Source organism: Pleurodeles waltl, chromosome 8 (genome assembly GCF_031143425.1).
Source record: "Pleurodeles waltl isolate 20211129_DDA chromosome 8, aPleWal1.hap1.20221129, whole genome shotgun sequence".
Taxonomy (NCBI): domain Eukaryota; kingdom Metazoa; phylum Chordata; class Amphibia; order Caudata; family Salamandridae; genus Pleurodeles; species Pleurodeles waltl.
Genome location: NC_090447.1, coordinates 49305485 through 49332534, shown reverse-complemented (window position 1 = coordinate 49332534; position 27050 = coordinate 49305485). Strand labels below are relative to the sequence as shown.

At 50.6% G+C, this 27050-nt stretch overlaps 1 protein-coding gene across 1 annotated transcript in view; it reads left to right on the top strand.

Annotated features, from left to right (window-relative positions):
* Window positions 1-2203: 2203 nt before the first annotated feature.
* The window catches only part of CCKBR (cholecystokinin B receptor), a 248525-nt gene continuing 223678 nt past the window's right edge, over window positions 2204-27050 (top strand). Inside the window, exon 1 of the mRNA XM_069203672.1 lies at window positions 2204-3036. Coding sequence (XP_069059773.1) covers window positions 2853-3036 — 184 coding nt within the window. The 5' untranslated portion in view covers window positions 2204-2852. The remainder of the gene's footprint in view (window positions 3037-27050) is intronic.

Genomic DNA, 27050 nt, shown 5'->3' with positions numbered 1-27050 from the left:
CCCATTTTTACTCAAATGGTCTAGAATGCCCCCCATACAACCCAAGCCTGATGACCCATTCAGTCTCGCCTCTCCGTTTTTGTAATGTTTTTACAAACATGCCAGGCACTCACTGTTGCTGGCAGAAGAAGATAATGAACGTGTAAACAAGGGATGACTATCTCCATTTTATATGGATTACATTTGTGTATGATGCAATGAAGGCTAGACAGTATCAGTGACTCTCTCCTTTTAGTACATGAAGGGATGATAGGGATTCATTTATTTGAAATCTGTGGGGTTACATCATCAATTGAGAAGTAATCATGAGAGAAGAATCGATATGGAAACTAGAACTGAATAAGAGAACATGTTTAGTCTCTAGAGTCAAATATAGACCCGATTTTACATTAAAATGAAACATACAGAGACAGTGTCAGTGCTTAATTTGAGCCGGTGGTTTCCAGTGCGAGGGGGGGCGCACCGGCACATATTTTTGAGGGCCGGCACTTATTTTACTGCCTCAAGCATTTGCTTGACCAAAAGCCACATATGGCAAAAACGGAGGAAGAGAAAAACGAAAAAGCGTCACAAGGGGAGAAAGTATAAAGCTGCAAGAGTGAGCTGAAGGGGCAGGGAGTGGCTGTAAATGGGTTAAAGAGGCCCGGATGGCTTCAGGATTACGATGCCTCAGTATTCCGTGGTCGCACATTTAATTGCAGCAGCCCCGTGTTTCAGAGGAGGGCTTTGGGCACCGGCGCATTTTTTTTTACAAACTAAGCACTGCACAGACTCTTACCCCGGACAAAAGGATAGAAGAGGCAGAAACTTATCACGAGTCCTGGGTGGAAGAGACAACCCTTCGACATGGACAAAAGGCTGGAAGAGATGGGCCCTCGGCCCTGGCTCTGTAGTGGCACAAACAACACTGCAGTGAGACTGGGAGCCCTGGGTCGTGGCTACTTCATCCCAAGGCTTCCTTGTCTCCGTTTACATTGTCCTCTTTCTTCAGCCCTCTGATGCGTCTTCTCTCTTTGTCTCACTCTTACAGGTTCATGTTCATCCCCTCTCGCTCCCTTTGGTAATGCTTCTCTATCACTCTCGTCTGCTCCTTTTCTGCCTTTCTCTCTCTTCTTCTGGTGATAAAAAAATAAGCCCTGGTCTGCAAAGGTGAGAGCTGGTGCCAACCACTGGTAACAAACCACACAAATGAAGCACTGAGTGCTGCTGTTGTGATAAAAGGGTGGTGATGTGTTTGCTGTGGATGAATGAGGTGTGCTGCAGACACTGAATCAACAGAGTCAAAAGCAGGGCTCTCTTAAAGATGTACGGAGCCAGGTGAGACATATTTTGGGGGCACCTGTTCAGAACAACTTTGAAATGTATTATCCATTTTCAAGCCTTCATAATGCCAAACAAACTTTGAGAAACGGGGCCACTCAACAACAGCTGAGATATTCCTTACCTGTATCGGGGGATGGAATCTTCTCTGTGTCTTCTCAGTAAATTAAATGCAAGAAAATGTTGATGCAAAAAAATAGATCTTGCCTAGGGCTGCAAAAAAAGCCAGAGTTAGAGGTGGGCAGAGAGAAGGCGAAAGGTGGAAAGGCAGAGGTGACCGGGAAAGCTGGAATGGAATGTGGGGGTCTAGGCACCCGTCTCTGGCTGAAAGAAGCAGTGCCGGGCATCCCGCGGTATTAGATGCCATTGTTTGCACCGTACTTAACAGGTGTTTTCAATTCCATTATCCATTTTCTAACTCAGAAAGATGAAGGGTTGAGTTGGCCCTGTCGCGAACGAAGCCTTTAGATTATACCAAAACACCCACCAGAGAGCACATAAATCACGGTGCTGTGTTTATCACATATTAAGGAGAAATTATCCCAGAAACCCGCGACTGTCTCAGGCTCCCGCCATTATCCTAAAAAAACGTGCGTTTACCAGTTTCGTTCTGGGAGGCAAAAAAAATCAGATACGGAGTTAAGGATATTTTTGTGAATATGGCGTACAGAAAGCAAAGCAAACTGTATGTTGAATAAAGGAACAAACACAGAGAAACGCTCTCTCTAGGAAAACAATCAAACAAGCGCAGAAATCTTAAGTGGGCTCGGCTAATTAAGAGCTGCCATCCCGCCCGCCGCCGGCAGAGGGCGCGCTGCGCCCGCGGATCCCGCCCCTGCGCGTCCCTCGCCGGTGTGTGATGGAATACAGAGCTGTGCCCTGCACACTCCGCGCACACAGAGGGACAGGACGCAGGCAGCTGGACATCCTGCCCAGAGCATCCCCAGCCAGGGCACCTCCGGGAGCTGAGGGGCAGGACCAGGGGAGGCAGGACCAGAGGAGGCACCAGGGACCAGGCCTGGCAGCAGCTCCTAGAGGCACTCTGGGGTGCCTGCCACATATCAGTGCCACCACCCACAACCTGCGGGATTACTTCTGACAGCCTCAGCAATTGTGTTTTCCCCGAAAGTCGGAGAAGTTGTGTCTTTTTTTTTTCTTGGTTCTTTGAAACTGTTTTAAAAAGTACTTTACTGCTCCCGTTTGGCCCCAAAGCATAGACGTGATTCCTGAACCCCGGTAGCTTTTGGGGTCCTCTGTTCTCTTTATTTTATGTGGTGGGAATAGATCTGAAGGGCTGGAGGAAAGCAGAGCCCCCGGGAGCCCCCGCTCCTCAATGATTAAAGTTTGCTTTAATTAAAAGAGAAAATGCTGAGAGTGAAAAGGACACCCCGCAGTGGCGAGCCGTGAAAGAACCTAGGAGCCCCCCACCCCGCTTCAGCTGGGACCCCGAGAGATAACATCCTCTCTGCTTTCACTTCTCTTGGCTTTTTAACTTCTCGTCGAGAACTTGTGGACTTTGAGAAGAAGCGGCCATGGAGTTCCTGAGGATGGGGGAGAACTCGAGCTCCCTCCTGAGGCTGGGGGAACACAACAGCTCCTTGATGGAGCTGCTGTGCCGTCAAGGCGCTTTGCCCCCCGCCAGCTACAGCGGCAACGCGAGCACCTGGAACCTGACCTGCGAGCAGCTGCTGCGGAGGAGGAGCGCGGCGCCCAGAGGTACGGCTTGGGGGGGCCTTTTGTGAATGTTACATAGCGCCAACTGGTCGCTTTGGGTTAACTTCGCAGCGCCTTTGAACAATGCAGACGTGCACGAACAGTATGGTACGTTGTCAGGGGGCAGTGACGTGGATAAGTTACTGAATTTGAAAAAGAGAACGTGGGTTCTCTACTCCCGGCGCCTGTAACTGACCATAACTGAGCGATCCTCGGCAGGTCACTCTATATCCCTCCTTTCTTATTGACAAAGGTGGACAATGCTGAGGAACGTGCGGGGCTCTAGTCTGAAGAAGTATGAGAAACACACGGGAGGGACGTGAGAGGAGCCAGAAAATTAAAATACCTCCCCCCCCACACACACACTTGAAACATACGTTTAACCAGACCGAGTGTGTGAAGCGAGCAAATGCGACCCTAATAAGAAAAGTTCCTCTCACCCTCTTCCGCCCAGTTATCCTCCAGTCTATTCATCCATTCACCTGTCACACCTTCACCTTCTCATACACCTGCCTATTGCTCCATCCATCCACCCACCCATCCATCCTTCCATCCATCCATCATCCATCCATCCACCCACCCATCCATCCACCCATCCATCCACCCAGCCATCCATCCACCCATTCATTCATCCACCCACCCATCCATCCATCAATACATCATCCTTCCATCCATCATCATTTCATCCCTTTATCCATCCTTCCTTCCATCCACCCACCCATCCATCCACCCATCATCCTTTCATCCATCTATCCATCCTTCCATCCATCCATCCACCCATCCACCCATCCATCAACCCATCCATCCATCCACCCACCCATCCATCCACCCATCCATCCACCCATCCATCAATACATCATCCTTCCATCCATCATCATTTCATCCCTTTATCCATCCTTCCTTCCATCCATCCACCCATCATACTTTCATCCATCTATCCATCCTTCCTTCCATCCATCCATCTTTTCACTCATACACCCATCAATATGTTCATGCATTCTTCTGTCTTTTATCCATCCATCCACACATCCATCTATCCATCCACCCATCCACTTTGGCATCTATTCACTCACCCGCCCATCCATCCTCCTTCCATCCATCTTCTCACCCATCCACCCTTCAATAAGTTCATGCATTCTTCTCTCTTACCCTTCCATCCATCCATCCATTCCTTTCCATCAGTCAGTCCTTGCCCTCTTCCACCAGTCATCCCTTTAACCCTCTCTCCCACCTTTCACCCGTCTTCCATCTTTCCTGGCACACTTCACTTTCCTTCTTCTTCCCCTCTGTACCCATCCCTCCTTCCCTCTCATCCCAACATTCTCTGCCTCTCCCCGTCTCCGGTGTGTTCCTCTGCTTGTTTCCCCATTGATGGTTTTTCGCTGTGCTCCCTCCCTGGCAGAGCTCTGTCTGCGCCGTGTCTGCAGACACAGGGGGCCACGCACAGCGCCCCCGTGCCTGCGTGGACTCAGTGCACCAGCTCACCAGGGCCACTAACGCCACGGGGGTGGCGGGGATCGGGGGTCACTCACTCATGCTGAAAGAGCTGTAGGTAGCCGCGGTGAGTTACGTACATCTCTTTAGCTGCATAGCGCCTTCTGCACCGTCAGTGAGCCTTCGAGTCGCTTTGTTCCATTGAATTTGTGCAGCACCGACCGAGCTATGAGGCAGCGGGTGAAGGGGGTGGTGGGTGTAAAGGCAGACAACGTACAGGGCTGGCTCACTGATTTCACTTTCAGCCGGGTAATGCTGCAGGGTTCTCTCTCAATCAGTCAGTCACACACTCAGTCAGTCAGTCACTCAGTCACCCACTCAATAAATCATTCACTCAGTGAGTCACTTGGTCAACCATATAGCCATCCACTAATTCCCATATGCAGGTACTCACCTATACACTCACGCACGCACTCACTCACATGTGCCAGCCCTCCCATTATAAGGGGGCAAGAGGTGAGGGTGCTTGGACTAGTCCAACAGCGGTGGGGGGCGCAGGGCAAGTGGCAAATCGCCCCCAAAGAGAAGGGTATTCGAGGGAGTGGGCTCAGGAGAGACCCCCGCAGTGAGCCTCCTGGGTGACAGACTGACGGCTGCCGGGGACCAGACATACTGGAATTATGCGATTCTGCGGCGTTTTCCGCATAACTATGGATTTGCCGCTCTTGACGCATAATCCATCATTTTCTGTAGATTTTTATACTTTTACAAACAATGTTGGTAGGCCAGGCGAAAGTTTCTAAGAACTTTGCCACATGTGTTGATGCGCAGCGGCAGGCCACCCAACTGTTGTATTCATGAGTTAAACGTATATAAATCCGGCGAAACCTTTCTCTGGACAGTGTTATCTTGTAAAAGTGACAACATGGTGAAGTAATACCGCCACAAAATGTGCTGCATTATTTCTCATAGTTTGCCTTTTTTAGGCGCTTAATGTGGTCTACATCGCCGCATAATGTGGTCCACCCGCCACATAAATCCCGTGGCCTGGGCTGGGACCCATACTGAGCGTGAGATACATTGATGTCATTTGGGGGGGGGGGGGGACATCTCACACAGACATCACTCTTCCGAGAGACACCGATATTTCTAGATATTTATGTGGTGACTGTCTCTACAGACGGTCTCCCCCTGTCACTCACACAGTGCACAGGAATGTGCCCGCCGACTCCCCCCCCACCCACCCCAGGGGAGTAAATGCGGCGCAGCCCCCCCCCCCACCCCCCGATAATATCACTCTGTTGAGTGTACCTCTTGCCATAGATGGGGAATAACCCGACGCTTCAGTAAAGGCATCCATCTGCTGCAGTGGCACTAATGATGAAGGGGCATTCGCCACAGCGCCAAGAGGCGCCGTCTGCTGCAGGACACCTTTTGTGATTGAGGAGACGTGCACCACAGAGGAGACACGTACCACAGCGCCAAGAGGCACCGGCTGCACCTCTTGTGATAGAGGCGACGCATACCACAGCGCCAAGAAGCACCGGCTGCACCTCTTGTGATAGAGGAGACGCCTACCACAGCGCCAAGAAGCACCGGCTGCACCTCTTGTGATAGAGGAGACGCCTACCACAGCGCCAAGAAGCACAGGCTGCACCTCTTGTGATAGAGGCGACGCATACAACAGCGCCAAGAGGCACAGTCTGCTACAGGGCACCTCATCTGATAGAGGGCCACACCCCAGAGCCAAAGAGACCCCCTGTGTGACAGGACACCTCACCTGATAGAGGACCACACCCCAGAGACACAGAGATCCCCTGTGTCACAGGGCACCTCATCTGATAGAGGGCCACACCCCAGAGCCACAGAGACCCTTGTGTCACAGGGCACCGCATCTGATAGAGGGCCACACCGCAGAGACCCCCTGTGTCACAGTGCACCGCATCTGATAGAGGGCCACACCGCAGAGTCACAGAGACCCCCGTGTCACAGGGCACCTCATCTGATAGAGGGCCACACCCCAGAGCCACAGAGACCCTTGTGTCACAGGGCACCGCATCTGATAGAGGGCCACACCGCAGAGACCCCCTGTGTCACAGGGCATCTCATCTGATAGAGGGCCACACCCCAGAGCCACAGAGACCCCCGTGTCACAGTGCACCGCATCTGATAGAGGGCCACACCCCAGAGCCACAGAGACCCCCGTGTCACAGTGCACCGCATCTGATAGAGGGCCACACCCCAGAGCCACAGAGACCCTCTGTGACACAAAGCACCTCATCTGATAGAGGGCCACACCACAGAGACCCCCGTGTCACAGGGCACCGCATCTGATAGAGGACCACACCCCAGAGCCACAGAGACCCCCGTGTCACAGTGCACCGCATCTGATAGAGGGCCACACCCCAGAGCCACAGAGACCCTTGTGTCTCAGGGCACCGCATCTGATAGAGGGCCACACCGCAGAGCCACAGAGACCCTCTGTGACACAAAGCACCTCATCTGATAGAGGGCCACACCACAGAGACCCCCGTGTCACAGGGCACCGCATCTGATAGAGGGCCACACCCCAGAGCCACAGAGACCTCTGTGTCACAGGGCACCTCATCTGATAGAGGGCCACACCGCAGAGCCACAGAGACCCTCTGTGACACAAAGCACCTCACCTGATAGAGGGCCACACCACAGAGACCCCCGTGTCACAGGGCACCGCATCTGATAGAGGGCCACACCCCAGAACCACAGAGACCCCCGTGTCACAGGGCACCGCATCTGATAGAGGGCCACACCCCAGAGCCACAGAGACCCCTGTGTCACAGGGCACCTCATCTGATAAAGGACCGCACCCCAGAGACCCTCTGTGTCACAGTGCACCTCATCTGATAGAGGGCCACACCACAGAGACCCCCGTGTCACAGGGCACCTCATCTGATAGAGGGCCACACCCCAGAGCCACAGAGATCCTTGTGTCACAGGGCACCGCATCTGATAGAGGGCCACACCGCAGAGCCACAGAGACCCTCTGTGACACAAAGCACCTTATCTGATAGAGGGCCACACCACTGAGACCCCCGTGTCACAGGGCACCGCATCTGATAGAGGGCCACACCCCAGAGCCACAGAGACCCCTGTGTCACAGTGCACCTCATCTGATAGAGGGCCACACCGCAGAGCCACAGAGACTCTCTGTGACACAAAGCACCTCACCTGATAGAGGGCCACACCACAGAGACCCCCGTGTCACAGGGCACCGCATCTGATAGAGGGCCACACCCCAGAGCCACAGAGACACCCGTGTCACAGGGCACCGCATCTGATAGAGGACCACACCACAGAGCCACAGAGACCCCTGTGACACAAAGCACCTCATCTGATAGAGGGCCACACTACAGAGACCCCCGTGTCACAGGGCACCGCATCTGATAGAGGGCCACACCCCAGAGCCACAGAGACCCCCGTGTCACAGGGCACCGCATCTGATAGAGGACCACACCACAGAGCCACAGAGACCCCTGTGACACAAAGCACCTCATCTGATAGAGGGCCACACTACAGAGACCCCCGTGTCACAGGGCACCGCATCTGATAGAGGGCCACACCCCAGAGCCACAGAGACCCCCGTGTCACAGGGCACCGCATCTGATAGAGGGCCACACCCCAGAGCCACAGAGACCCCCGTGTCACAGGGCACCTCATCTAATAAAGGACCGCACCCCAGAGACCCCCGTGTCACAGGGCACCGCATCTGATAGAGGGCCACACTACAGAGACCCCCGTGTCACAGGGCACCGCATCTGATAGAGGGCCACACCCCAGAGCCACAGAGACACCCGTATCACAGGGCACCTCATCTAGCGTGGGAGGGGGTACACTCCACAGCCCTCAAAGGCATCCTCTGGTGCACTGCACCTCTCATGATAGAGGGGCCACCCTAGAGACATCCTCTTCCGCACATGCACCCCTTCTGCTAGAGGGCACACAGGCTTTGTTCTGTTAGAGGGGACCCCGGGACCCCCGACCCCCTTCTTTCACCCCGTAAATGCAACCAGCTCCTGCTGGAGCAGTGGACATCTTTTATTAATAGAAAGCAGCGATTCTGTGCACAGGCAGCCCCGCCCCCTCGAAACACAGACACACGCGCACGCACACACACACACTCTCTCTCTCACGCACACACACACACTCTCTCTTACGCACACACACACACTCTCTCACGCACACACACACTCTCTCACGCACCCAGACACACGCACACACACTCCCTCTCTCACACACGCGCACACACACACTCTCTCTCACACACACACACACACCCCTCTCTCCCTCTCCCCCTTCTGCGCGCTTGAGCCTTTGGGAGAGCGCGCAGCTGCGCTGTACTCTAGCACTGCACTTCCAGGCGCTAGCCCTGCAGCGTACCAGAGGCGACATTACAAATACAATGTACTGGAGGCGCCTCCAGTAAGGTTCTAGTAAGGTTCTGTGTCTATGCAGCGGAAGGCCTGCTGGAAAAGGAGGTCCCGTCGGTTTATTCCCCCTACCCCCCACACACAGTAGCCAACCCACCCCAGGAGCGTAGCGAGCATGCACAGACCCCGATGCAACCAAGGGAAACGAGCCCTTTCACTGCCGCTGGCGTAGTGAAATATAGCAACCTTCAAAGGGGCTCCTCAGGGCTCTGGGGCCCGGTGCCACTGCACCTGCTGCAAAAATGACAGCTACGCCCCTGGCCGAACACCACACTTTAGAGGGGTACAGGATACTTCTTGGGAAGAAATACGGCTCAGGGATTCGCCAGCCCACTTTGCAAGCAGCCTCAGGTGTTCATCTCAGCCTCCCCAGTTGTGTGATCTTGGGCAAACTAACGTTGTCTTCATGGAACATAGCTCTCCCAGCAAAGCTCCCCCATAAAGAAACACCCCTCTGCTGCAATGTAGATCTTCGGCAGCAGTGGGGACCCCGCACACTTCCAACAAACCTCTCCATCCCAGATGAACCTGAGGCCCCCAACAATGTTTAATTTGTATAAGTAGATGTTTTCCATTAAGATTACAAACAATAACACAACGTAGCTCATGTATTTGGCATTTAACTGAAAGCGACACAAAATCTGCCACCTTCTGTTCATCTCATAACGAATGACTGAATATGCTTGTACTCTGCACAGCTGCAGAGAACGTCGTCTCAAGGCGCTTTCAGTTTAGAAGAGCGAACGATCGAAGTGTTCAGAATAGGCCGTGGATTTGGGGGTTTTCCTTCTGAAGGGGGGTGGTTGGTCTTGGGGCGGGGTTCCGAGCAGCTTGGGGTACGTTTCTGTGGCGGCAGGTTTAACAAGAAGGGCACCACGACACCCCTGTAGATTATGGGGCGTCATAAATCCTTAGTGTGAGATCGGAGCCTGTGCGCCCCGACATACTCAGCTACCGTAAACCTTCAATCTGCGTCTTTAAAAACAGGGGAGATCCCAGACCCCCAAATTCACGTTCATTAGCACCACGACATCTGCACACACCTATAAATCTATCCCAAATTAATGGTACTCAGTTTACAGACCCCACGGATTCGCACTGGGGACCTGCTAGAGAGTTCACCATCTCGAACTTTTAAAGGTACAGCCCCATCGCCTCTCCTACACCCCCGGGGGGTGGGGGGGGGGGGGGGGGCGGAAAGGAATAACAGAGGCAGCGGAGGGAGGGGGGACAAAGACCCTATTCTATACCACACTGACGCCTCGTGGGTCAGCTAAGCGCTATAGAGTTCACAATCTGGGGCCGTCTCATGGTCACACAACAGAGGGGGGGGGGTAACAAAGGGAGGGCGGGGGGCAGGGGAGAAGGTACAGGGTGAGAGGTGGTAAAGAGGGGACAGGAGTAAACAAGACGATAAAAGGGGGAGAGGGATGTGGGTGATGGAGAAGGTGGGGGGTGGGAGTGCGAGGGGGGGCTCGACAGGGTGAGCAGGGAGTGAGAAAGGCAGAGTGACGAACAACATGAGAAACATTATGAGAAGGGAAGAGGCGATGGGTGGGGAGGAGAGACTGCGATGGGAGACAAAGAGAGAATAGGAGGAAAGAGAGGGAAGGAAGAGAAGAAGAGAGAGAAAGGACGAGAAAGAAGAAGAGGGAGTTGGAAAGAAGAGAGAGCAAGCGAGAGAGAGGGAGAGGCAGAGAGCCTGGGACAAAGAGTGACAGAGAGAGCGAGAGAGGCTCGCGTATGGAATGAGTGACAGAGAGGCTCGCGTATGGAATGAGTGACAGAGAGGCTCGCGTATGGAATGAGTGACAGAGAGAGGCTCGCGTATGGAATGAGTGACAGAGAGGCTCGCGTATGGAATGACAGACAGAGTGACAGAGAGGCTCGCGTATGGAATGAGTGACAGAGAGGCTCGCGTATGGAATGAGTGACAGAGAGGCTCGCGTATGGAATGAGTGACAGAGAGGCTCGCGTATGGAATGAGTGACAGAGAGGCTCGCGTATGGAATGATAGAGAGAGACAGAGAGGCTCGCGTATGGAATGAGTGACAGAGAGGCTCACGTATGGAATGATAGAGAGAGACAGAGAGGCTCGCGTATGGAATGAGTGACAGAGAGGCTCGCGTATGGAATGAGTGACAGAGAGGCTCGCGTATGGAATGATAGAGAGAGACAGAGAGGCTCGCGTATGGAATGAGTGACAGAGAGGCTCGCGTATGGAATGAGTGACAGAGAGGCTCGCGTATGGAATGAGTGACAGAGAGGCTCGCGTATGGAATGAGTGACAGAGAGGCTCGCGTATGGAATGATAGAGACAGAGAGGCTCGCGTATGGAATGAGTGACAGAGAGGCTCGCGTATGGAATGAGTGACAGAGAGGCTCGCGTATGGAATGAGTGACAGAGAGGCTCGCGTATGGAATGATAGAGAGCGAGAGAGGCTCGCGTATGGAATGAGTGACAGAGAGGCTCGCTATGGAATGAGTGACAGAGAGGCTCGCGTATGGAATGAGTGACAGAGAGGCTCGCGTATGGAATGAGTGACAGAGAGCTCGCGTATGGAATGAGTGACAGAGAGGCTCGCGTATGGAATGAGTGACAGAGAGGCTCGCGTATGGAATGAGTGACAGAGAGGCTCGCGTATGGAATGACAGAGAGAGTGACAGAGAGGCTCGCGTATGGAATGACAGAGAGAGTGACAGAGAGGCTCGCGTATGGAATGACAGAGAGCGAGAGAGGCTCGCGTATGGAATGAGTGACAGAGAGGCTCGCGTATGGAATGAGTGACAGAGAGGCTCGCGTATGGAATGATAGAGACAGAGAGGCTCGCGTATGGAATGAGTGACAGAGAGGCTCGGGTATGGAATGAGTGACAGAGAGGCTCGCGTATGGAATGAGTGACAGAGAGGCTCGCATATGGAATGAGTGACAGAGAGGCTCGGGTATGGAATGAGTGACAGAGAGGCTCGCGTATGGAATGATAGAGACAGAGAGGCTCGCGTATGGAATGAGTGACAGAGAGGCTCGCGTATGGAATGAGTGACAGAGAGGCTCGCATATGGAATGACAGAGAGATTGACAGAGAGGCTCGCGTATGGAATGATAGAGAGAGACAGAGAGGCTCGCGTATGGAATGAGTGACAGAGAGGCTCGCGTATGGAATGAGTGACAGAGAGGCTCGGGTATGGAATGATAGAGAGAGACAGAGAGGCTCGCGTATGGAATGACAGAGAGAGACAGAGAGGCTCGCGTATGGAATGACAGAGAGAGACAGAGAGGCTCGCGTATGGAATGAGTGACAGAGAGGCTCGCGTATGGAATGAGTGACAGAGAGGCTCGCGTATGGAATGAGTGACAGAGAGGCTCGCGTATGGAATGAGTGACAGAGAGGCTCGCGTATGGAATGATAGAGAGAGACAGAGAGGCTCGCGTATGGAATGAGTGACAGAGAGGCTCGCGTATGGAATGAGTGACAGAGAGGCTCGCATATGGAATGATAGAGAGAGTGACAGAGAGGCTCGCGTATGGAATGATAGAGAGAGACAGAGAGGCTCGCGTATGGAATGAGTGACAGAGAGGCTCGCGTATGGAATGAGTGACAGAGAGGCTCGCGTATGGAATGAGTGACAGAGAGGCTCGCGTATGGAATGAGTGACAGAGAGGCTCGCGTATGGAATGATAGAGACAGAGAGGCTCGCGTATGGAATGAGTGACAGAGAGGCTCGCGTATGGAATGAGTGACAGAGAGGCTCGCGTATGGAATGAGAGCGAGAGAGGCTCGCGTATGGAATGAGTGACAGAGAGGCTCGCTATGGAATGAGTGACAGAGAGGCTCGCGTATGGAATGAGTGACAGAGAGGCTCGCGTATGGAATGAGTGACAGAGAGGCTCGCGTATGGAATGAGTGACAGAGAGGCTCGCGTATGGAATGAGTGACAGAGAGGCTCGCGTATGGAATGACAGAGAGAGTGACAGAGAGGCTCGCGTATGGAATGACAGAGAGAGTGACAGAGAGGCTCGCGTATGGAATGACAGAGAGCGAGAGAGGCTCGCGTATGGAATGAGTGACAGAGAGGCTCGCGTATGGAATGAGTGACAGAGAGGCTCGCGTATGGAATGATAGAGACAGAGAGGCTCGCGTATGGAATGAGTGACAGAGAGGCTCGGGTATGGAATGAGTGACAGAGAGGCTCGCGTATGGAATGAGTGACAGAGAGGCTCACGTATGGAATGAGTGACAGAGAGGCTCGGGTATGGAATGAGTGACAGAGAGGCTCGCGTATGGAATGATAGAGACAGAGAGGCTCGCGTATGGAATGAGTGACAGAGAGGCTCGCGTATGGAATGAGTGACAGAGAGGCTCGCATATGGAATGACAGAGAGATTGACAGAGAGGCTCGCGTATGGAATGATAGAGAGAGACAGAGAGGCTCGTGTATGGAATGAGTGACAGAGAGGCTCGCGTATGGAATGAGTGACAGAGAGGCTCGGGTATGGAATGATAGAGAGAGACAGAGAGGCTCGCGTATGGAATGACAGAGAGAGACAGAGAGGCTCGCGTATGGAATGAGTGACAGAGAGGCTCGCGTATGGAATGAGTGACAGAGAGGCTCGCGTATGGAATGACAGAGAGAGTGACAGAGAGGCTCGCGTATGGAATGATAGAGAGAGACAGAGAGGCTCGCGTATGGAATGAGTGACAGAGAGGCTCGCGTATGGAATGAGTGACAGAGAGGCTCGCATATGGAATGACAGAGAGAGTGACAGAGAGGCTCGCGTATGGAATGATAGAGAGAGACAGAGAGGCTCGCGTATGGAATGACAGAGAGAGACAGAGAGGCTCGCGTATGGAATGAGTGACAGAGAGGCTCGCGTATGGAATGACAGAGAGAGACAGAGAGGCTCGCGTATGGAATGACAGAGAGAGACATAGAGGCTCGCGTATGGAATGAGTGACAGAGAGGCTCGCATATGGAATGATAGAGAGAGACAGAGAGGCTCGCGTATGGAATGACAGAGAGAGACAGAGAGGCTCGCGTATGGAATGAGTGACAGAGAGGCTCGCGTATGGAATGAGTGACAGAGAGGCTCGCGTATGGAATGACAGAGAGAGTGACAGAGAGGCTCGCGTATGGAATGATAGAGAGAGACAGAGAGGCTCGCGTATGGAATGAGTGACAGAGAGGCTCGCGTATGGAATGAGTGACAGAGAGGCTCGCATATGGAATGACAGAGAGAGTGACAGAGAGGCTCGCGTATGGAATGATAGAGAGAGACAGAGAGGCTCGCGTATGGAATGACAGAGAGCGAGAGAGGCTCGCGTATGGAATGACAGAGAGCGAGAGAGGCTCGCGTATGGAATGACAGAGAGAGACAGAGAGGCTCGCGTATGGAATGACAGAGAGAGACAAAGAGGCTCGCGTATGGAATGAGTGACAGAGAGGCTCGCGTATGGAATGAGTGACCGAGAGGCTCGCATATGGAATGAGTGACAGAGAGGTCAGAGAGACCTGTGGTTGGAAGGGCGTTGTCTTTATGTTTGGCCTATGTGAGAAGAGTTTACATGCCATGCGTAAGGCCCAGGGAGCAATGGTTAGCATGTAATGGGACGCAGTGCTTAGCAGTGTGATGGATGGGAGGTGGGAGCTATACGTGCAAAGCGTGTGTGTTCTTCAGGGAGCTGGCAGGTTGAGCTGTGCTGCCGGGCCCTACGTCAAATGTTCCCTCTAATTTCATTTCTCTGTGTGAAGCAAGAAACCCTCTATGTGCACCCCCCTGGCCTTGTGCAAACCTCCCTCTGTGTAAGCTAGCTGCAGGGCTGAGAGCAATCCTGGAGCAGTCCATTGTTATTCTTAATGCACATTTGTACCATTGTAAGTTCATTTTAGCACAACATTTGCCACAACAGACTTTATTATACACACATCACGTGACACATCATCAAAGAAGCACACTTCCTTACTTCCTGCCAAATGACGAACAGCTTTGAGCTTCCTACACAATGAACACATATCCACATAGCTGTTACCTAAAAGATTAATTTCCCACTATGCCTTGCCCAAGTCACAGAAATACAATAAATGCTGAAAATAAAAAAAACAGAGCAAAGATAACAGATCACATTTAATACAGCCCACGGGGGAGCTGAGTTCAAGGCTGTTTCGCTCTGGGGCTCACAGCGGTGATGTATTAAAGGCTTGTGAGCATCATGCCTGTCTGTAGTGCCTAGAGGTTAACTCAGCCAATTGGGAGCCCGTGGACTTAGGCTGGGCCCTTTACACTAATGAGCCCCTTTACATGAATGTCTGACACAGCGATCTACGGTCGTACTGTTAGCAGTACAGCTCTAAGCATCTCTCTTTTACAATAACTTGACATAACAGAGGGAGCATCGTCCCGTGGAGGAGGGATTAGGGAAAAGTCTCAGAAACTGACAGATGGGCGCTTAAATCTCAAGTCGCTCTGACTACAACAGTTTCGCTTGTTAAAAAAAAGCTCTCGTTGCAGATGAACACTGTGTTGCTAAATCTCCTTTCAATAACTACAACTTAAATACTAGAAAAATATAAACATTATCACCAGTTTGTTAGAAATGGCTGTGGTTTCTGGGATCCTTAAAATGAATTATATTAGCACTTAAAATGAGTGAATGTAAAGAATATACTCTTTCTAAAAAATTTGTGAAGGATCTCTAAACTCTTACCTGCCGATGTTCTCATGCAATTTGGTGACTTGTAAGTACTAATGGCCAGATGTGACAAACTAGTGGTCGCAAACTGCAAATTTTGACATTTGCGACTGTTAACTGGCCCTGCGCCGTGTACAATCCTATTTTGAGAGTCGGTAACCTATTACCGACTCGCAAAATAAGGTTTGTGAGTCGCTATTAGGAAGGGGGGGTGGCAAGGGCGTCCCTTCCTAATAGCGAGCAGCACCGGTATGTAGGGAAGTTTTGTGACCAGGAATGCAGTCGCAAAACATTTGAAGTTATCACCAACTTGAAGCTGGTGATAAGCCATTCGCAAATGCAGATGGTTCCCCAAGTAACCCCTTCGCCTTTGTGAATGTGGGTGACAACATTTTTTAAGCGTAGGCAGTGACTTAAAAAAATGTAAAACAAAACTTTTCATATTTATTTTTGTAATGCATTCTGTTTTCCTTTAAGAAAAACGGGCTGCATTACAAAAAAATGCTTTATTGAAAAAGCAATCACAGACATGGTGGTCTGCTGACCCCAGCAGGCCACCATCCCTGTGATTGTGGCCATTCACAATTGGTGTCAAATTGCGACCTACCTCATGAATATTGATAAGGCAGGTCCATTTGCAACCCACTGCGAATCGCTAACAGTGGTAAACACCCTGTAATCAATTGCAGTTTGCGATTTCCTAATAGCGGATTGCAAAAATTAGCTATTAGGAAATCGAAAACTGCTTTTTTGGTACATCTGGCCCTAACTCACTACAAGACATCCTACAAATGAGCACGGACATAAGGAGACATGCTCAGGAGTTTTAGGGTAACCCTTTGTGGGATGTGACACTGAAGGCAGAACCTGGCCTCACAACACCCACATAAAAATACATTATTTGTTTTGCATAAAGGATGCCACAGTATTTATAACTTTGGGGAGTCCATATCCTCCCTTTTCAGTTGCCTGGTATTTCAGGAAGAAATATTAGATGGTCAGGACAGATACTACTGAATGCAGTATCTTGTCGGAGCAGTACTACCTCCCCATTACTGAGTTTCGCACTGCACAACTGGGGAAGCTGATGTAATATTTAATATTTCTCCATTTTAGAGGTGCAAAAGCGGGAATGTGCAGTTTTTTCCCCTGCCCAAATTACGTCACACTTTACCCGGCAACATTTGTGAGGGAAAATGCTCCGAATTTCTACATCATTTGTAATCCCTGTTTGGGCGCTAAGGGCCTCATCTGCAAGGAAATGACGCAGCGCAGTGCCACAAGCAATCCTGCTGCGCCGAGCTGCGTCATTTCCAAAACGTAGGGATACGTCGTATTTAAAAGAATATGGTGCATCCCTGTTTTCTCCCCTGCTACCGCACTAAATTAGCTGCCTAGTGCCAACGAAGCCACCCTTGCGCCACAGTGCAAGGATGGCTGCATTGTGGGGGAGACTTTTTTTGTGCAGGAAGGGGCACCTTCCTGCACGTAAACAATCATTAATGACGTTTTGCTCTTTGTGTAGGAAGAGCAAAAAAGGAGAAGAAATAAACGTACTTCTCCTCGTTGCGCATCTCTAACGCCTCCAGTGGTGCTGCCTCAGGCTTACGATTTCTCATAAATCTGAGGCATTGTCAAAAAGCAACTGGTGTTGCGTGGGTACGCCTACAGCAACACCCATTTCACAGCCCTTAGCCATAGAAAACTGCGTTTGGTGGTCCATGTCTACAAAGCTGCGTTAAGCCAGGACAAGCGCCTTGTAGATATGGTGCGCTGCACAAAAAGTGATGCTCCAGTGGTGCTATGGCCTCGTAAATGAGGCCCTGATTCCGGTTTGCTCCGAAATCTGGAATAATTCCCTTCCTGTCATGAGGGCCAGGAATCTGGATTACATTACGCAGCAAATGCTTCTCTGTTGGGAAATGCAAATCTTGCGCATTTGATTTGTTACCAAAGGCAGAGTTTGCACTCAGAAAGCTCCAGTGATGTATCAATGGTGGGGGGGGGGCTTTATTCACAATTAAAACCATTTGATGTTACACTGCTACACTAACACAGCTTTGGCAGTGCATTGTTTTCACAGTCGCCAGTCCAGGTGCACAGAACTTTCACAATGCACCTTAGTTACACAACTGCCTTCAATCAAATTCATACAGCTCTCAGAGAACTGTTGCAAGGCTTACTGCAGACCATCATGTGTCTGTGATGCAACTGACGCACAAGGAAGTACACATTCCCACATATACCGAGCTGGCTGAGCAAGGCCAGTTCACTAATGGTACACTACTGCGTTTTTACATGGCATTTCATACCAATCCATCGGCCATTTCAGAGTACTGTAAATATGGGTATTAAAATTTATAGTTCTCAGTTTACTGACCTCAGAAGGATGAAATGCTGAGTGTTCCATGCAGGATTGGACTCATGATCCCCAGAACACTGCATATGTCCACAAGAAGTTGTTAAGCTCACTGAGCCATCCTTCTGGCTACTAGATTTGAGAGTACCGTAAGCTCCCAAGTGTGCACTAGTATTATAGAAAGCACATGGCCCATGCAGCAGGAGCGATCATATGGACGATCAGTGGATTTGTGAGGCCCCTGTGCAGAGCTCAAACTGCAATGAATGTTAGCACTGCATCTAGCATCTAACCTTATGTTCCTATTTGAAGGACATATTGATGATTTTGGAAGGTAAATGTTGACTAAATGCTTTAGTTTGTCGTTGTCTCTTTTCTTCCTAAACACATAGGGTATCATTTATAAGGCCGTAGTGGCACACTGCCTCACCACAGCATCATTGTTTTGATCCTTCTGTGGTGCAGTGTGCCCGCCTGTATTTACAAGGCTGCGCAAAGCCACCTTGCTTAGCTCTGTGTGACAGGGGCGTTCCATGCGTGCTGCTTGGGGTGTTCCCACGCAACGCCTATGGATCCTGAAGGAATCAATGCATTCCCAGATTTACCAGTCTGGGAATGCGTCAGATTCCTACACCACCTCAGAGGTGGCATTAAAGTGGCACAAAGGGGAGAAATAACACATTTTCTCCCCATGTTTCCTCTTTCTATGCATGCTGCATTCTGCAGCACACATAGAAAGAGGAAAACACCATTAATGATTGTTTATGTGCAGGAAGGTGTCCCTTCCTACACGTAAACAATCATCCCTGCAACACAGACACCCTTGCACCAGGGTGCAAGGGTGCCTGCATTGGTGCTATGTAGCAGTTTGTACGCAAGCGCTGAGGAAAGTATAGTGACGCATCACTCCTCTGTAAATACGACGCATCCCTGCACTTTGAAAATGACACAGCGCATTGCAGCAAGCTGGTTTGCAGCAGCACGCTGCATTGTTTCTTCATAAAGGAGGCCTCCCCATAAATATCACCTTTTTCTGAAAGGAGGAATGATGGCCCCACTGCATGCTTTGGCCCTGTCTTGGATCAGGATATCTTCCCTACAAGTGTTGAAATTCCTCTTTTTAGCCTCTCAAAGATGAAAACGAGTTTCTAAAGCTTCCATTGAGCAAGGCACCTTCTGTGCTGCAACACCTTCTCATGATGCACCTTGTAAACAATGGTGCCTGCTCCCAGGCCTTTCGGCACTGATCATCTTCAGACTGTGAACGATGAAGAAAGGGGCATCCTGCCAGGACGCTCAGTTAGCTCTATTCAGTCCCTCCATTTAGCACCATTGTTGAAGCCTCGTCTGCCAACCCCTCCCACCCTTCGTGAGTTAGATGTGGCAGTGGTGATGGGAGGACAGCAGCCCCCTTTCGAGCAGCGCCATTGGCTAGGATGGAAAACACAGACAGTGCGTGTGCTCCGCTTGCCTTTCACGCAGGCCTGATAGTATTCTAAGTTTGTGCGTGCGCCTTATAATGATATTCGCAGGAGTGAAAGTGGAGCTGGGTGGCCCCACAGACGAGCACCTTAAAGGGAACATAGCCTATATGGCATTTCATATGATCATAACCCACCTGGCTGCACTGGGGTGTTCATTCTGACATACTTTGTTCAAAGTTTTTCTCCTGAGCAGGCACAGGTTGGAGGAAAAAATAGTGGAGAGGCCTGCTGGGATGGACTTCGTTAATGTCGTCCTGTTTCTGATTGTCATTGCGAGATGTCAGGAAGCTGACATAGTGTGTAGCTTCTTGGGACCTGCAGCGAAGGACTAAATTAAAGTCTCCAGTTGGCCAACAGCATATGGCAGATCTCTCCAGTTAGTCCATGCCTGTTCAGTTGGTGATGGGGGGTTTAATGCTGTGAACTAGTACATTACCGGATGACGGACACGACCCGTAGCAGTTTTGTCTTATGAAAGTACGAGACTGCCATGCAGTTTAAAGGAGTAATTCTGTAGCCTGCATGAGCTACTGTTGACTGTCCGACAGCTGGGTGTTATGGGATTAGTATTCTTGCAGATCAAGATAATTATATATTGTATTATATTGTAGTTGCATTTTTAAAGTGCTTACCACTCCTGGTGAGGCATTGAGGCACTATACGCTGGGAACATGATGCTCTGACACCAAAAGTTAGTTTTTTTTATTTGAATTGGTTGTGTATTCTTAAGGAAACAATTTGGTGCATTTACTGCTGTTTCTCTGTGGTAGGAGCACTGTTGATTGAAACAACGACTGAACAGGCAGAGGAACTCTGGCGATAGAAGAAGCTACATGATTGGAGTATCCGTATGAAAAGCAGGAAATTCCCCTATTGGATGGCCTAGTGATCCAAGATGGCTGCTCCTCCCCTAAACCTAGCAACGCAGTCACACTTATGCCGGGGATCGAGCTGCATCCATCCTTACAAGTGATCCACCCCCTCCTCGACGACCGCATTCCCTGTCTGGGCTACTAGTTTTAGAACTCTGTCTCCGGTAGTCTCTGGTCAATCGCCTCCCGGCTTTGTTGCCACCCACATAGTCCTTTTGTTGTCCGGCGGAGGGTGTATTCCCCCCTGTCCCAGTCCAGTGCTCTAAGGTGACCCCTCTGTGCCAGAATGTACCCCCAGATTCTAGTAGAGCAGTGCATTCATGCTCCCCTTCTAACTCTGTTAATGATGCGTCAAGGGAAGGGTGCGTATCCGCCCGCACTTTTTAACACTGCGGCTGTTGGGATGAAAACTCCTCTGTTACCTGCTCCTGACGAGTGACACAGGAGAGAAGAGGGAACCTGCTGGGAGTCACCCTGCCTTGGGTATCTTGCTAGTTCTTACTCTACCTCTGCCCTATGTAGTTATTCGTCCAGGAGGAATTTGTTCACCCACCAAATTTACGTCCTATTATTTTTCAATGATCTCTCCATTGTGAAGTCGGGACGTGGCCCGACAGCGTAATACAACCCATGTCCAAGGTCCAGATTCTCAAAGATGTCATGGAACGCAGCACAGCAGCCAAAAATGCCGCACAGCATTGCGTGACAGGGAGAGACCAGGAGAGCGCCATATTCACAGAGATATCCAATCACTGCATCATGTGTTAGATCATGACTTTGTGTTTCTTCTGACCGTTCAATCGTAACTTATAATATTTACAAGTATGGACCATATGTGATTCCTCCCCCCTATAATGCTCACTGTCTTAAGTAATATTTCCTTTACATTCCTTTACACACTTGTAAGCTTTGTTTCTTTTCTGTATGTGATGTATAACGCTCTGACACCGTACACAGGGATGAGCAGCGCTATAAAAGAACTTAATAAAAAAAAATCAGGGGGTGCCATTTAAATCACTGTTAGTGTAATCACTCATGCACACATATAAATCTTGCATTCTTACCATGCATCCCGTCTCTTATACAGGGAGGCTGAATAAAATAAAAAATCAGCCTCTCTAAAGGTCATTTAATTGCTTTGGCAACTAGGTGTTAGGCTCCACATGGCTCCCAGCCTGGATGATACTTCATTAAAACAATATCAATCATTGAAATCAGAGCTTTGTTAGGGCAGCTGCAAGTGAAAATAAGATGCCCTCCCACTAGCTGAAGATTACTGCGCTGAACAGAATGCAGACAATGTGCAGGCACGGCTGAATGTGTCAAGTTGTTGGAAAAAGACACCAATATATATTCAGCATAATTCCCTGGACTGGCCGGATTCCAGATCGGGCCCAGAAATTGTTACCTCTATATATGTCCAGCGACACAGCATGTGTAAATGATATCACATCCACTACATTAACCTAACCACGCAAGATAAGTCTAGGAAGGTAGATGCAAATGTAAGAAGAGTGAACATATTCTCACTACAGTGATGTACGGGTACGCAATGTGCCGGAAGTGATATTACTGTAGGATGATGTTATCGACCCTTGAACACAGACTGGCTGCTGATATTAAGTAGGACCAGTAGAGCTCTGGTGTCCAAGTGGGACACCTTGGCATCTCCAATGCAACCATAACTTGGGCTACTGAATAACTGGTGGCCATCTTAGCATCCACTTTTGATGACTGATCCTCAAAAGAAGTTCCTACCTATTCTTGGAAGAATCTATTGGTTTCAAGTTAAAACAAGCATTTGCAATGCAATGGGTCTCGCATTTGCTTGAATTAGAGTTATTGGCGTTGAAAACTCCTAACCGAACTTTTCTTGCCACGTAAATTGAAAATGAAAAGTAAAACAGTTTCACATTAGCGAGCCGATTCAAAACACCATGGCCACCATGAGCATGAGCGCGAAGGAGAGACGCAAAAAGAAAAAGAAGTTCACTTGTAGTCAAACTTATCGGTAAAAGTGAAATTAGCCATGTAACAGGGACGATGGCCAAGGCGGTAACAAAACCTCGCCAAGGAGAGACAAAAGTAAAGCATTTACCAATGTCATCAAAGGATTTTTGAAGGGCAAGCCCAGGAACGAGTGGTAGTGATGGGTGTGAGGTGGGCATTGTTAAAAGCCAAGATACATACCAACACTTCGGAAAAGCAGCACTTGCGCGCTGCTATGCTCGACCTAAAAAGGGCATCAAAGATGTCCGGCTAACTGTTGTTTTTTAACTCCTGATATTGTTCACCCTTAGATATGTATAATATCATTTCTAGTGGTCAAGTGGTTCAAAAAGGTACATCTATCTATCACAATTCCATTGGGTGAAGCATTTGTATGAATTGCCTACAATGTGCTTTTTGGTAAATTCAACTTAACCTAAAGATTGCTGGTCCAGGTGTGAAGTATGGCATGGTCCAGGTGTGAAGTATGGCATGGGCGCACGCACTTTGGTCTTTAATGTGATGTCAAACTGAACTAACCAAAGCATTTGAATAAATTGCCCTCAAAACCAATCCAGCCATAATTGGTTGTTCTCTTTTGAGTCAGGAGGAGCAGGCTGGCAAATCTCGCTCCAATCATTTTAGTCACTTGAAGGAAGTCGATATCTTGTTTTGTGGCGAAAGAGGTTTTTGGGTTCTTGCATGCTGATAACAGCTAGTGAGGACTGAATGGGGCTGTTGGGGATGAATCCTAGGTTACAGAAGTGTGGGGGAGCCAGTGCTGTGGTGGGTGCTAGACGTCACTGTGGAGCCAGTGCAGCCGCAGGCGCTAGACGTCACTGTGGAGCCAGTGCAGCCGCAGGCGCTAGACTTCACTGTGGAGCCAGCGCTGGGGGGGGTGCTAGACTTCACTGTGGAGCCAGTGCAGCCGCAGGCGCTAGACTTCACTGTGGAGCCAGCGCTGCGGTGGGTGCTAGACTTCACTGTGGAGGCAGAGCTGCAGTGGGTTCTAGACTTCACTGTGGAGCCAGCGCTGTGGTGTATGCTAGACTTCACTGTGGAGCCAGCGCTGTGGTGTATGCTAGACTTCACTGTGGAGCCAGCGCTGTGATGGGTACTAGACTTCACTGTGGAGCCAGCGCTGTGATGGGTACTAGACTTCACTGTGGAGCCAGCGCTGTGGTGGGTGCTAGACTTCACTGTGGAGCCAGCGCTGTGGTGGGTGCTAGACTTCACTGTGGAGCCAGCGCTGTGGTGGGTGCTAGACTTCACTGTGGAGCCAGTGCAGCCGCAGGCGCTAGACTTCACTGTGGAGCCAGCGCTGTGGTGGGTGCTAGACTTCACTATGGAGCCAGCACTGCGGTGGGTGCTAGACTTCACTGTGGAGCCAGCGCTGTGATGGGTGCTAGACTTCACTGTGGAGCCAGCGCTGTGGTGGGTGCTAGGCTTCACTGTGGAGCCAGCGCTGTGGTGGGTGCTAGACTTCACTGTGGAGCCAGCGCTGTGGTGGGTGCTAGACTTCACAGTGGAGCCAACGCTGTGGTGGGTGCTAGACTTCACTGTGGAGCCAGCGCTGGGGTGGGTGCTAGACTTCACTGTGGAGCCAGCGCTGTGGTGGGTGCTAGACTTCACTGTGGAGCCAGCGCTGTGGTGGGTGCTAGACTTCACTGTGGAGCCAGCGCTGTGGTGGGTCAGAGACTTCACTGTGGAGCCAGCGCTGTGATGGGTGCTAGACTTCACTGTGGAGCCAGCGCTGTGGTGGGTGCTAGACTTCACTGTGGAGCCAGCGCTGTGGTGGGTGCTAGACTTCACTGTGGAGCCAGCGCTGGGGTGGGTGCTAGACTTCACTGTGGAGCCAGCGCTGGGGTGGGTGCTAGACTTCACTGTGGAGCCAGCGCTGTGGTGGGTGCTAGACTTCACTGTGGAGCCAGCGCTGTGGTGGGTGCTAGACTTCACTGTGGAGCCAGCGCTGGGGTGGGTGCTAGACTTCACTGTGCAGCCAGTGCTGTGGTGGGTGCTAGACTTCACTGTGGAGCCAGTGCTGTGGTGGGTGCTAGACTTCACTGTGGAACCAGCGCTGTGGTGGGTGCTAGGCTTCACTGTGGAGCCAGTGCAGTGGTGGATGCTAGACTTCACTGTGGAGCCAGCGCTGCAGTGGGTGCTAGACTTCACTGTGGAGCCAGCACTGCAGTGGGTGCTAGACTTCACTGTGGAACCAGCCCTGCAATGGGTGCTAGACTTCACTGTGGAGCCAGTGCAGGGGTGGGTGCTAGACTTCACTGTGGAGCCAGCGCTGTGGTGGGTGCTAGACTTCACTGTGGAGCCAGCGCTGGGGTGGGTGCTAGACTTCACTGTGGAGCCAGCGCTGCAGTGGGTGCTAGACTTCACTGTGGAACCAGCCCTGCAGTGGGTGCTAGACTTCACTGTGGAACCAGTGCAGTGGTGGGTGCTAGACTTCACTGTGGAGCCAGTGCAGTGGTGGATGCTAGACTTCACTGTGGAGCCAGCGCTGCAGTGGGTGCTAGACTTCACTGTGGAGCCAGCGCTCTGGTGGGTGCTAGACTTCACTGTGGAGCCAGCGCTGCAGTGGGTGCTAGACTTCACTGTGGAACCAGCGCTGGGGTGGGTGCTAGACTTCACTGTGGAACCAGTGCAGTGGTGGGTGCTAGACTTCACTGTGGAGCCAGTGCAGTGGTGGATGCTAGACTTCACTGTGGAGCCAGCGCTGCAGTGGGTGCTAGACTTCACTGTGGAGCCAGCGCTGCAGTGGGTGCTAGACTTCACTGTGGAACCAGCGCTGGGGAGGGTGCTAGACTTCACTGTGGAGCCAGTGCAGGGGTGGGTGCTAGACTTCACTGTGGAGCCAGCGCTGCAGTGGGTGCTAGACTTCACTGTGGAACCAGCGCTGGGGTGGGTGCTAGACTTCACTGTGGAACCAGTGCAGTGGTGGGTGCTAGACTTCACTGTGGAGCCAGTGCAGTGTTGGATGCTAGACTTCACTGTGGAGCCAGCGCTGCAGTGGGTGCTAGACTTCACTGTGGAGCCAGCGCTGCAGTGGGTGCTAGACTTCACTGTGGAACCAGCGCTGGGGTGGGTGCTAGACTTCACCGCGGTGTGGTCAAGCACTGGACCATCTCTAAACAAAGTGTTCCGGGAGAAACCTTTGTAATATTACTGGCTGCTGATCACTTTTTGTCACTCTGCACCATGGCTACAAGAATCATGTTCATTCTTATTATGTTTCAGATCCGCAACCTGCTTTGTGTCGATTGTGATTAAAAGATGAACTTCAAAGACCGTATCAAAATGTATTCTTATCCAGTAACGTTCCGAATAGAGAACACATGCAGATCGAAAATACTTTGTCGGAAATCCTTGTCTTACAAATGAATATTGATAAATTAATAATATTGATGAATTGATATTTGGAAATTCTCACAAGACAAACCTTCATTGAGAGACCATTAGGCATCCTTGGACAATTTTTGGATTTTATTTCACCTGGTCTGAGGATGGGAGGGGCCACCATGTGGACCTCACATTAAGATGCACACGGGAAATTGGCTCACGGTTCCCTTCACCTCCAGACACTTTTAGCTATAGGATGGAAGGAACATTAACTAATTTTAAGTCTCAGAGCATACAGGTTGTTGATGTGTGAGCAATAACTCCTCGTTCTTTTATCAAGACTGAAGAGGCAGGTGAAGAATGCACTAATCCATTGCAGCAGAAGCAAAATCTAATAATAATGACCCACGCATAGGTATCAGAATGATTGATATGCACTGTTCTGCTTCTACAATGTGTTATCTTGGTTTATGATGTCTGTGTACTCTTTGATTTAGATCCTGTGTGATGTGAATTTGTTATTATTAATACATTGCCTAAATCTAAATTTGTGTTGCCATGGTAATAGATTATATTTCACTTGACTGTGTGGATTATTGTGTTTTATCCGAATAAATCTATCTTTCAGCGAACATTCCTTGGTATAGTGTTTTTTATGTGTGTTGGTGTCACACTGACAATCTAAGCAAATACCATTCTTTCACTCTCCCACCCTTCTTTGGAAAATTGCTTGAGAAATTAGTCGCTTGAGAGATTAGTCGCGATACAACTTCCACAGTTCAGACCAAGACAACCTGTTGCAGTTTTCATGGATCTGGCTCCAGACCCTGCAGCAGCAGAGCATGGACCGGCCATGAACCTCTCAAATTCTCAACAATGTTGATCGCTGCCTCACAGTTCTCCTAAAGCTCTCCACGGCTTTTGACAGTGTGAATCACCCCATTCTTCTCGCCATCATTCCCTCATCTCTTGGAAGACAGGATGAAGCAACAGACTGATGGACAACCTTCCAGACCAAACATCACTACTTGGTTAGGTAGGACAGCCCAGAGCCATCCTCCTGTGCATCACCTGTGGAGCCTCCCAGGGTTCCACCCTGTGCACCACCTGTGGGGCCCCCCAGGGTTCCATCCTTTGCTTCACTAGTGGAGCCCTCCAGGGTTTCATCCTTTGCTTCACTAGTGGAGCCCTCCAGGGTTTCATCCTTTGCTTCACTAGTGGAGCCGTCCAGGGTTTCATCCTTTGCTTCACTAGTGGAGCCGTCCAGGGTTTCATCCTTTGCTTCACTAGTGGAGCCGTCCAGGGTTTCATCCTTTGCTTCAGCAGTGGAGCCCTCCAGGGTTTCATCCTTTGCTTCACTAGTGGAGCCGTCCAGG